This window comes from Phasianus colchicus, chromosome 11, assembly GCF_987193195.1.
Source record: "Phasianus colchicus chromosome 11, bPhaCol1.hap1.1, whole genome shotgun sequence".
Classification (NCBI taxonomy): Eukaryota; Metazoa; Chordata; class Aves; order Galliformes; family Phasianidae; genus Phasianus; species Phasianus colchicus.
Window position 1 is genome coordinate 11929973 of NC_143446.1, and position 12188 is coordinate 11942160.

General features: G+C 46.4%; 1 protein-coding gene across 10 annotated transcripts in view; it reads right to left on the reverse strand.

The window, feature by feature from the left end:
- Positions 1 to 12188, reverse strand: part of GRIP2 (glutamate receptor interacting protein 2) — a 248274-nt gene that overhangs the window by 8957 nt on the left and 227129 nt on the right. For all 10 annotated transcript variants that reach the window (XR_016470124.1, XM_090148247.1, XM_090148248.1 and 7 more), the window contains exons 15-20: positions 10272 to 10338; positions 9326 to 9471; positions 8890 to 9034; positions 5060 to 5199; positions 3908 to 4084; positions 2117 to 2270 (exon numbers count right to left, since the gene is read on the reverse strand). Coding sequence is in view for 9 of the 10 variants with exons in the window: in XM_090148247.1 (XP_090004373.1) it covers positions 2117 to 2270; positions 3908 to 4084; positions 5060 to 5199; positions 8890 to 9034; positions 9326 to 9471; positions 10272 to 10338 (829 nt within the window). In the remaining variant the exon portion in view is untranslated. The remainder of the gene's footprint in view (positions 1 to 2116; positions 2271 to 3907; positions 4085 to 5059; positions 5200 to 8889; positions 9035 to 9325; positions 9472 to 10271; positions 10339 to 12188) is intronic.

Here is a 12188-nt window from a genome sequence, read left to right on the forward strand (position 1 = left end):
ACCCATACAAACCAAGTTTCATTTGCCTTCGGATGGCCAAGGAAGTGAGCTTTTACATTCAGGAGGTCTCTGTGCTACACAAGTCATTAACAGCTGTGTACAGACTCTCTCCAGTTCTCTGGCTACAGAGGAAGGGAGTACTGACAACCTCTCTCTAGTCTGTACAAACACATGGTAACGTGAACAACATCAGATCATCAGCACTCATTTTTAACAGAAGCCTCTTGAAAGCAACTTTCAGTGGTGCTAAAACAAGGTCACAATACGCTCACTGTGCCATGGGAGGATGGTAGCATTACAGCAGCCTTAATGCATCTTCCATGCATCCTATTAGGAGCTGCACAAAGATCCACCTGTGCAACATCTGACAGCAGCCTGCATGGCTTAGTGGTCATCAGTGACACGGGTGGGAGGGGACATTTCTCCACCAGAGCCACTTAGCAAAGCCAAAACATTGTACTTGAGTACAAATCAAAGAGAGGTTGGCTTCAGTTATACATATAACAACCCTTTGGGCTATCAATAGCACACCTTTTCCAAATCTGTATTATAGCAAAGTCTTTAGCGCATGCTTTGCTTTTCATCCGTTGCTTTAAAGGAGAGTCTATAGCAGGCATAACCTCAAACATGCACACTTTTGGTCCTTGTGGGATCGTGGCCTGCCTGGAGAGTGGTGTCTGGCATGGCTTATTTTAAAGCCATCTAACATGGCTTCTATTTTAAATTCACCCCCTACCACTTTTAAAGCAGCAGCTTTTAACACCAGGCAGAGAGGTCAAAAAAACACCCAGCAAGACTTCATAAAAACAAACCAAAATTCCCCCCTGAGAAGGAGTTTTCAATTCTTTTCCCTTACTCATTTCCTTCCTCTGCTCCAGGTTTCCGAAGAGGCAAAAGTCCCTTCCAGTTACGGATTTCTTGCCTCTCAGATACAGCAAACACCCAGGAATCAGCCCTCACACCACTGGGTCAGCAGGTTTTTCCAGGCTAAGGGCAGCCAGGGTTAGAGAGGTTTTGTTTTTCTTCCTTACGAAAAGGGCTCGGCAGCACGAACTGTTTCACTTGCACTTTGACATCAGGGCTCAGAGCCCTCTTTAGGGACACACGGGGTTTCGAGGGCTCAGATTTGCTAACTTCAGCTGCCAGTGGCAAGGAAGGCCACAAGAGAGCAGCGACCTCTGTGAGCCGGCTCTCGCTGAGAGGCAAAACAAGAACAAAGTCTCAGCCACTGCCAGCCTTCCTGCCAGCTTGATCATCTTTAAATAGGTGGAAATGGCCATGAGATGTTCTAAGGGTTTTGTCTGGACAAACAAAAATTAAGGGAAAATAATTAGAAAAGAAAAGAACTGACAGCAACAACACGACACACACAACTATGGGGACTCTGAAGGATGTGAAGGGGGGGGTTAAGTTACGGGGCAACAGGGCTTTTCCACTGTGCATGATTCAGAGAGGGGCCGGGGCAGATTCAGCAGGATTTTCACCCCAAAAGAGGGGGCAGCTGCAATCTGCTCTGTGGGCCTGGGAGGTGTTGTGGGATTTCTTCCACTCTGGCTGAGCTGTGGGGTTAACTCAGCTACATTCATGCAGCGTGGTTTTGTCTGTGTGTTGGAAGGGCCAAAGTGTGGTGAAGAGAGACATCCAGCCACATCTTTAGGAGATTTTATCTCAGATACACAACCTCATACTAGTCCTCCAAGAGCTTCTGTTGGCCTTTTTGGCTTTGTGGCATCAAGCTTTTGAGAAGCTACATCCTCATTCAGAAGTCTTTAGCCAACGCAACAGGGAACAGCTCTTGCCATGCCCATTTGTAACACCTGAACTATGAAAGTACTGCAGCCTTTACATGGTATAAGACGTGGTAAGAACATGGTCCATGCAGCTGAGACTATTCTAATTCCAGACATAAGTGCCAAGGCCGTGGCAGAGATGCCATAGAGCATCTCTGTGGAGGTCGTTTGATAGAGCAGATCACTACTCCAGCACCCACCCCACAGATGCCTGATGCCACAATGGGGCACTGCTGACCTCTGGCTAACCCACTCCATCACAATCAGTGCCCTCTCATCCCCACATCTGCAGAAGGGCCTCCCTACCTCCTCCCACCCCTCCGCACCTGCTGGGCTTGTCCCAGTCATCTTCACTGAAGCTCCCATCCATGAAGGGGTAACTTTTCCTGGGGTCCGTAGGAGGGGTGCTGCTCTTTTGCCTGCTGTGTCTCCATTCATGCGGATGAAGGGCAATGCCTGCAGCCTGAGGTATGTACGTACCTAGGCAAGCCAAGAGGTGGGGGGAAAAAAGAGGTAATATCTGGTTAGAAAACCCAAGAGGAGTAAATGCCAGGAGAGCTTCCATCCCCAAACCCCAAACTTGAAGCAATTTAGGTTACATACTGCTTTCACTTCAGTCTTTCAAAAGGAGATATTCTTCCCATATTTTGTTCTTCTAACCAAAACAACTTCTCAGGATCAAATGAGTCCATTAAGAGGAAATCGGACAAGTTTAGCTAAGTTTGCCCCCAAGGACTTTCCCATACTGTGGGATGTCTTGTTCCAGAGATGCAAAACCAACCCTACCAAGTCACAAGATTTCCAGGTCTCACGAGGAGCTGTCTGGACAGAAACCCTTCAAAACAGAGCATTCCTCAGCAATGTTGGTGCCAGCTGCCATGGAAATAAATCTCCCAAGTCCCCTGTCCACCTCCTCCTGCCCATTGAACACTTCAGAGAAATCCCCACAGCCTTTCCAAGAAACATCGTTCACTTCCATCGCCCCCTGTGCCAAGCGAACAGGAAGAGGTAACAAGAAACACATAATTAAGGGAGACTTGACCTCCCGCATGGCTAAGAGCACTGGAAATTCCCGAAGACATTGCCAGAACTTCCTTTCAAAATGCCAAAGCCTGTTACTTCATTTAGCTGAGAGTTTCCTCTGTGTGTTTTTAAAGGTTAAACTGCTCTGGAGAGAGCAAAATGCTGGCCAATGTTTTATACCAGGCAGGAGCATTTGCTGCTTGCTACAGCATGGGAACAAGGTCCCTGGGTGCAGCCCTGCAGCGGACTGGGCACAGGGATGTATGCACAGAGCTGGCCCTTGAGTGCCAGCACTTTCACCTCCTCCTTAAGGAAACAAGGGCTGGATCCCTGGGATTCAGAGCCACCTGGTGGTACGTTCCTGCCAAGCCCAGCACAGCTCCCTGCTCAAACCTGAGCAGCGTTTTGCAGAGGTGCTTTAGGGTTTTATTTTCCTTCAACACAGGCTAATACAAGCTTACATCACTAAATCTGAACTGGACTGTTCTCTAGTGCATTCCTCCAAGTGAAAACTTACTCCCATGATGGAGCATCCTCCATCCCAATTCCATATGTCCGCCAGAAACCACAGCTGAATAGATCTGGCCTCCAAGACATCTGATCACTCACCGGGGAGTCAGAGATGCTGTCTCGTAGTATTACCTTAATTATTTTGTTAAGTGAGAGCTTCTAGTCACAAGACATTCTTGTGGATTTTAAAACATCCTGAAGAGGATTAATACAGTCTACACGGCCTCTCTGGGGAACTAAAAGTGAGCTACAGGCCAAATACTTTGTAAGACATATGGACAGCAAATACTTATCTGATTGTGTGAATTGTAAAACGTTTCAATGGTTTTGAAACTGCTGTGAATGTTATGATGCTATCTATGTAAGCCAGAAGAAACAGTGCCAATAAAAACCTAAAATGGATATTTCAACTTAGAGCACCACATGAATGCATTTTAAAATACATTTTGTTCCTTGCTGAAAGGGAGAAGCCGTGCTAGCATGGTCAGACCATGGCCTCTAGCTTACATTCAGTCTCCAGACAGGTTTGGAAGCTCTATCTGTCTTTGCCTTGACTCACAGACCCGTAAGAAAAGTCATCTTACCTTGGCTTCCATACCCAGCATCAATGCCGGAGCCATCCCAGGACTCCATAGCACTGTCTACACTAGGAATAGTGGTAGAGTACATCTCAGACAGCTTGCTTGTTTTCTGGGAGTCCGTCAGTTCGTCTTCGGGGTCACTCACTTCATTTATACTCCCAGACTTCTTGGGATAGGATTCTGAAACCAGAATAAGACACTTTAGAAGGCACAAGGAAAAAGACCCAGGGAAAGACTTAAGTAAGCAAGCTCAGGTACTCCAAGGCTATTGAAGAACCCTCTTTAGCTCTTCAAAGGTAACTGAGAAAGGCCTGAGCCAAACTTTCTATTCCAAGCAGTTTCCATTTCTCAAAGTTTCAGTGAGATTCCCACAACAACACAACTTGGTACCAAACTATGGAGCTGAATTTGTAACCCCTCATCAAGACTACATGTACCAATTAAGGGCTGATCACCATCCAAAGAGCCTCCCACACAGTCTCAAGACAACAGTGGAATTCCTGGGCTTTGTACTTTGAGGCTGAATTTTCCTCTGATTACTGATGAGAAAATGGAAAGCTGAATGGGGATGATGAAGCTCAGACCTTTCCTTTCATTATTTTAGTAATAATAGGCCCTTATTATCATTAGACCAAGTTCCCTTTCAGGTAAAAGCTATACAGGGAATGGTTTCTCAGCACAAGCATTCTTGTACTGAATATTATAAAGTCCCCATTGATTAAATATCCTGTTAGTCATCCACACCCTGGATCTCCAACTCATAGAACTTAGCTGGGATAAAAATGCTCACTGATAGCCTGCATCTGTCAATGAGGACAGATTATTTTACCAAACGAAGGCCAGTATTCTAGAAGTCCCTATTTTCCAACTATTCAGAAGATTGCTCATCATGATTAACTGGCAATTACCTTGAAATTTCAATTACACCTGCTTCAATTCTCAGAACGATTAATGAGTCTCCAACTGGCACTTGCATGTCAATTAATTCAGCAAGTGACTGTGACAGTTCTAAGTCTCAGAAGTGGAAAAAAGAGTATTTCATAGCAAGGATCAAGACACTTGGCTTCAGAGAATGAGATGGGGTTTCTTGAAAAGACCCTACTGTGTGTAAGGTCTCTTGCAGACTCCCACCCCAAAACAGGCTCCCCAGCTTACTCTCCATCTGTTTCTTGATCTTCAGCGTTACCGTCTCCCCTGCCATCTGCAGCAGGTGGATTGCTTCACTCAGTGGCTTGCCCTTGAGGCTCACATTATTGATTGCAAGTATTCGGTCACCGATGTGGATGGCTCCGGTTCTGGAGAGGAGAGGTGCTGTTAGGGACTTCATAGAGGCAACCCTCCTCAGGCCATTAAGCTGCTGCTTCGAGCAATAGCAAGTTAGCTCTCAACACTTTAAACATGTCTGGGTTTCCTCTTGGCATACTGAATACTCCTGCTCATCAACACTACCGAGAATTTGTCTTACACCAGCTTTTGCCTGTATGTACGTACATATAGGTACATGAACGTATGCCCACTTCAGTTTCTAGGACTCTTGGAAGCTGGACATCAAACCAGACTACATTTTAAACTCTTTGAAGTCATGGGGGGGTGTACATGCATTGCCAGTGGAGCACTGTCTACAGGTGGAACTGATGAGCAGGTTTCAGAGGATGGACAGAAGACAAAGCTAAACTAACAAACCAACAAAAGACCCAGCCTAGCACACACAGACTGTGTGGGCACAGATGAGCTGAGCGAGTTGCAAATCAATTTATGATATCTTTTAAGTTCCCTCCGATGTTCCCTAATGTTGGCACGCAAGAGCAGCAATCCTTTCCTCCAGCACTGCTGCAATGTTCAGCTATCAGAGACCTTGCGTGATCAAGCCAGGAGATGCAAATCTGGACAGTCATATCTTTTTGCCCACAGCAACGTGCTTCTTTCCAAGGCTGTATCCAGTCCAAATTGGACTCCTGCTCCTGCAGAAATGGGATCTGATACACTGTCAAAACAGCAGGCAAAACAACTCCTTGTGTTTCCCCTTAACGTGGAACTTCAGAGGCATGCTGCTGCGAAATATCTACTACAAAACATCTTGGATGTGGTTTAGTGGGGAATATTGATGGTAGGTGGATGGTTGGACTAGATGATCTTGGAGGTCTTTTCAAACCTTAATCATTCCATGCTTCTGTGATTTCACAGCACACAAATTAAACCAGGAAACTACACAACAACCAGGCAGGACTGCTCGCTCTGCTGCTGCTGAGGTATGCAGTCTGTCATAATGGTCCTGCACAGCCACTAGATGTCCGTATTGTCCCATCCTAATCAGCCCAAAAAAGCCCTCAGGAAAAACTAAAGTATTCAAAGTATAGATCACACTGCAAACAGAGTATTTGTAGTTTCATCTAACATAGTCAAAAACAAACCAAGCTGAACTGTTAGCACTTTAATGCGACCCTTCCTGGCTGCAGTGCCTTTGATTTGAGGTTCTGCCAGAGCGCTGAGCCAGGGCTGATCTCTCCTCTCATGAACACTTCTCCCCACTGCCAGACCCTGGACAGCACTACTGCTCTGCAGGAAAACACAGAAAATATCAAAGAGATGTCATATCAAGGGGGAAAAAGTAATTCAATCCCCTCCACTGTCCACTGCATGCAGGTGGCAGGGATTTACCTGGAGCATGGGCAGAGTCCACATCCCTTCTCCCATTTGCCAACACATGCTGGTGCTAAGTACAACTAGACAAAACCCTCCTGCAGCTTCCTATGTCTGTTTGACCAGGTGGCGTCAGAGGAGACTGCCAAGCTCTTGAAATCCTTTAAAATATCAATCACCACTGAAAATCACTCTTGGAGAACTATTAAACCTCAACCGGAAAGGAACAGTATTGATCCCTTCCCCACATAGGAAGGAAACAAGTCCCACGGCCAAGGGCAAAGTCACCCACAGGCACTGAAGAAAGGGAAACAGAGAAGCCATCACTTGACATCAACCCAACAGCCCGTGCTGCCTTTCTAGGTTTCCATAGGATGGGACACGTACAAGGAGAAAAATGCTGAAGGTCAAGATAAAATCCAAGTCATCTGCATCTGAAGCCTTTCAGCTAAGACAGCTTGTCACTACTGTGACAGACATGTGACAGGTCCTAGAGGACACCCTGCCTTCCCCAGCACAGAGCTGCAGTGCAGATTATCCCCCTGTGCCTCTCCAGGAATGGCAGCCCCGTCCCCATTACCAGATGCCAGGATCCGGTCCACCCCAGCGCTGCTGAAACACATGCTGTGCTCCAACAAAAGGCAGGCACAGCTTTAACTCCTATCCTTCAGAAACCCATCACACCCTTCAGAGCCCAGCTAAGAGTGCCTCTGGCATGGAGCTGGGCACAGTTGGTAGGAAAGGGACAAACCAGGATAAAACTAGGAGCATCCCTCTTCCCTTGAGAAGGCTGAGCCAATCCTTTCTGTCAATCCCAGGAGAAAAATGCGCACCATCTCAGCAGAATATGCACCTTTCTGCAGGCAGGCTTCATCCCAGCACTCTTCTCCCTCCCTGCAAGGAGCCAAGGTTACCAGGAGAAATCCCCATGCCACTCCATCCACACACTGCTCCTCGGCACAGGCACCACCATTTGTCAGCCTGCTACAGTGCCGAACAGCTCTGTTGCTCTCCTCAAAAGGCTTTTCATTCCTTGCTGTGTGCCAGTTCCTGATCAAAATTCAGTAGCACCGCAGCACTCGCCTGTGCTACGTTTCTCTGCAGAGCAGTCACTGATGCGCATCTGAGTTTGAAGGAAGAACAGCTACAGCACTGCAAAGGGAACTGGGAGCAACAAAGGTACAGAAGTGCTTCCATTGCCTGGCAGCATTTGAGTTTCATGTCCTGAACATCTCTTGTGCTACCAGTACAGTGCAGCACTGCTATGTAGACAAACCTCAGATACTGCATGAGTAGTGTTCCCTAGGGAAAAAAGACTGCATCCTGGTGGTGGGCAGTGATACAAAATCCCCAAAGAGAAAGCCAATTGCATCCCTTTTCCTTACTTCTTTCTTGGTGTTCTGTACCAAAGGAAAGCAATGGAAATGAGCAGCACTATGTGTACTAGGAGCTTGAGGAGCCTGAGACAGAAAGGTGCACCAAAACGTATTACAGTTCAGCTCAGAAGAAGCTTGGTCTTCAAGCAGAAAGAACCAAAACACCAGAACAGAAGGCCAACTTCCACAAGGTCCAGCATTTCACATCTATTTGTTTAGAGGTTTTTTGCAGCACAGAGGAAAGCAACCCCATGAGAAGCATGAGTCAGGACTGCTGGAGTCATCTCTTACAAGTCATAGCACCATACAGACAGAATAATTAAGATACAGTGTATGACTCAGTTCCACCTTATATTCTCAGCAGTGTCCTGATCTTTTAAATCCCACGCATGCATATATATTCAGACCCAGGCACACACAGAGACAACCTCCCTGGCTTCTGAAGGTAAATCTGCAACTACCTTTATGCAGTATAAATGTCTGCTGCTCTGAGCAGCCCTACACTGAGATTCTTTCATACAGAACAAACTAAGCAACCAGCAAGGACCAGAAGAGCCCCAAGATCTGTGGTTTCTGTAGGCCACACCACTGCCATGGCTATCAGCTGCAGTTTAGCAGCACGTGAGCATTGACTAGATGGATACAATGCTTTTCAGGGCAGGTGGGCACTCTCCCAATCAAGCTGTGGCATACAAGATCACAGACTAAGAAACATCTCAGTGGAAAAGAGGCAGATAAATACATTCTTTCAGCTGCTGTGTTCAACCAACACACTGGCTCTGATTCTACCAGTAGTGCCCTGCCTAAAACCTCTCTCACTGCCCCGCAATGGCACAGTCCTGGCCACCCTACACATCAAGCACATGGGTCTGAAAAGCCAGATGGGCAGCATCACCCTGGCCTCAAAGCTTTGCAAACATCAAAATCCCTTCCCACACTGATTTGACCCTTCTGACCTCCAAACCTCACCTTTCTGCCAGCCCTCTTTTTGTCAGGCCCGAAATGACAATGGGATCAAAGGGTTCCTCGGTCCCAGAGATGGTTATTCCCAAGGGACCACCGTATCGCTTCAGTTCCACCGTGTAGATTATAGCACCAGTTGTCTCCTGCTCATCTGAAAGAGAAAACAGCAATGCAGAGTTTTTTTATTTTGCCATATCAAAAAGGTCATAGGAAAGACTTGTAGCATTTAGAAGCACAAGCTTTCAGTCTTCAGCTGTGCTCATTCCAAACAGGATTTTAACCTTCCAAATTCCATTTAAGGGCAGAATAACAAAAATAGACTATAATCAATTGGAAAGTGGTGACCGGAGAGGCAGCAGCCCTTATCTTTGTTAGTCTGCACTACCTACTGGGAAATGTCATTAAAGTGGACAGGCACCAGTTTGCATCAGGATTTCTGTACCAGAGTTATCTTCATCCTTCCTAATCTTCAATTTGACCAGGTCTTCACATTGCCTTAAAATCTGCACAGCATCCTCCATTGAGCAATTGTCGAGTCGGATGTTATCAATGGCTAACAGCTTGTCTCCCGGCTCCAAGGTGCCAGTTCTATGTGGAAAGGAAAAGAAAACAGAAGTACATTTGTATTTGTCTTTCAGATCCTGCAGTGCATTCAGTTCTGCACTAGTGATGACAATATTAGCTTTTTTTCCCCCCCTCTTTGGTCTTTTCTGGTAAACAAGTACAAGCAGGGTCTGAGGCAATTATAATGTACAGAGAGGAAGTTCACATAGAGCATGCATCAGCACAGAACAAGACAGGCACATCAGCTTAACACTCTCACCTATATGGATATATAGTCTGGGTAACCTACAGCACTCAAAAATGTGTGATCTTTAACTGACAGATATTCTGCCTTTTCTGAAAACTCACAAGTGAGTTCACTTATAAAACAGAGCCCTTCATGAGCACTAAATTCCCCCGAAAGCCTTGCTAGGAGGTGCTGGGATCAGAGGAGCAGCCAAAAAAGGCTGAGTTATTGGCACAGATCTCCACCAGTGCCCACAGTTCACTCACTCAGTTTATCCAGGCAGCAGCTGAAACATAGCAAACTACCTGAGGAGACATGGCACATGCTCATAGATGTTAAACATCCATCTTCAGCAGACCTCTGAATCAGTGCCCCAGCCATTCTCTCTATTAGCTTAACTCTACTTGCTTCAATAAAAAGAGTTTTCATTCCAAACCCTACTGTGGTCAAAGAGAGACTTCTAGGGCTGGCATATGCTTGGATAATGGCAAAATCCATACCTTAGTGCTATGTCACATGGGAAACTTTCTACCTAACCTCTTGTTACTGGACTGGATATTTTGCCATGGGTTTGGCAGGTGGAAGTTTGTGCACTCACCTATGTGCTACACTCCCCTTCTTGATGTCAGAGATGATCAAAGGCTCCCCAGGCTTTCTGCTCGCAGCTGCAAGAGACAAACAGGAGCAAAACTTAGCCTGCCATCTAAGATGGGAAAAGAAGTAGGGAGGAAAGGAAACGTCCTCTAACAAAACGGTGCTTCACACTTGACTTTCTGGAAGCCACAACCAGGAGAAAAAAAAAGAAGTAAATCCCTGCAAATTCTTGTTGGCTGCCCTCCTCTGATGTTGAAGTAAAAGAGGATGGGAAATTCTCAAGGTGAAAAACAATCCAGTAAAAAAGAAAAATGTTTTCCATGAGGTTCAGCTACCCAGATCACTTTGTCATTCAACCAGAGAACTCCAAACTGCTCTCAGGTGGAGGAGGGGTCTCTAATCCTCCTGTCCCCCCACCAGACTGTGGACATTTTCAGCCCATGAGAGATGCAAGCACGCATCTCTGGGAACATTTGCATTTTCCAATTTGCCTGCAGGACCTGCAGAGAGATTTATGACTTGACTCCCTCCTGACCCCTCTGCTATCCATATAACAAACATACACCAAGAGCACAGTTCCCACTCTCTGTCACTCCCTCCAGCCACGCTACAGGAACTGCACCATATCGTTTAAGGCTGATGGAGCTTCTCAGCAAAAACTGCGTGGGAAGGAAGAAACCTCACAGCATCTGAACGTATCGGGTGTAGGTCAGAGATTAAAATATCTGCAAGGTACGTGGCATCAATCACAGAGATCCACTGCCTGAGCGGGAGCGAGAGGGTGCCCTAGAAAGTCAGACATAAAGGAATAAGCGCTTTTACTTGCCAACATCTCTGCTCTGGATTTTTCTATTTACATTCATTTGTAAGATATAAAAACATACGTACTGTGCCCGTCACCTTTAAGGATACCCTCTCCCATATGTAACCAAACCTTCTGCACCAAACAGTGTGAAACGACTGCCAACCTCAGCTGCAACACAGCTGAGTGTAAAAGTCGGGTCAGAGCAGACTGTTACTGATTTCATACAAGTCATGGCAATGAGACTGCTGAATGATACGGCGCCTGGAAGAATTATTCTCCCCACGCCTTACTGGCACACAGTGCCAGGCAGTTCTGATCTAAAAACTCACATGCAGCTTGCAGCTGTGGATCAAAGAGAAACAGATGGATTGCGGAGGTTCACCAAGGGCTCATGGCTGTATTCAATCTGTATTCAATGCACGGCCCAACCAACTCATTCACCAATGTATGTCAAGAGGTGCGAAGGCTGACGTGGCTAAAAATCAATGCAGAAAGACCTGCTCTGCCTAAGAAAGTCGCTCGCCACGGGCAAACAGTGCATAGAAACATGCTGCTATCACTACTTCTGTTCTCCTGTTCAACACAGGATGTGTCTTTGGGGCTGAGAGAGGTGCCCTGGGCAGTGGGAGTGGCAGTGACGGAGACTCGGCAGCTTGCAGGTACTGAGCCCAGCACGCGGCACTGCGTGCTTAATCGCGGCCTAGCCTGGTTCTGTCAAAACATCCAGATTTCCAGAAGTGCTTTTCACCGTGAGTTTTGTTTATTAGATTCAAAGCAGAGGCTGTGTGACAGAAGGGGGTTAGAGAGAACCACAGTGCTGGCAGAGGGCTGGGGACAGCCACCTCTGCACCTGACACAGACAAACAGATTTCCTTCAGACCTGTTAAATGGAACAAGAGAAAGCACAATGGCATATCCCTCTCCCTACCATCAGAGTATCCAAACTGTACTTGAACACACGGGTTGTCATCTGTGTTAAATAACCACTTAGTCACCTAGTATGATATTGGAAGGCTTTACTATTTACATCACTATTAGTCAGCACCCATGAGGCTGACGGGTAAGTTAAAGGGACTTAATGAACAACCATTCTCTGTAGAGGCATAGGATTCAAAG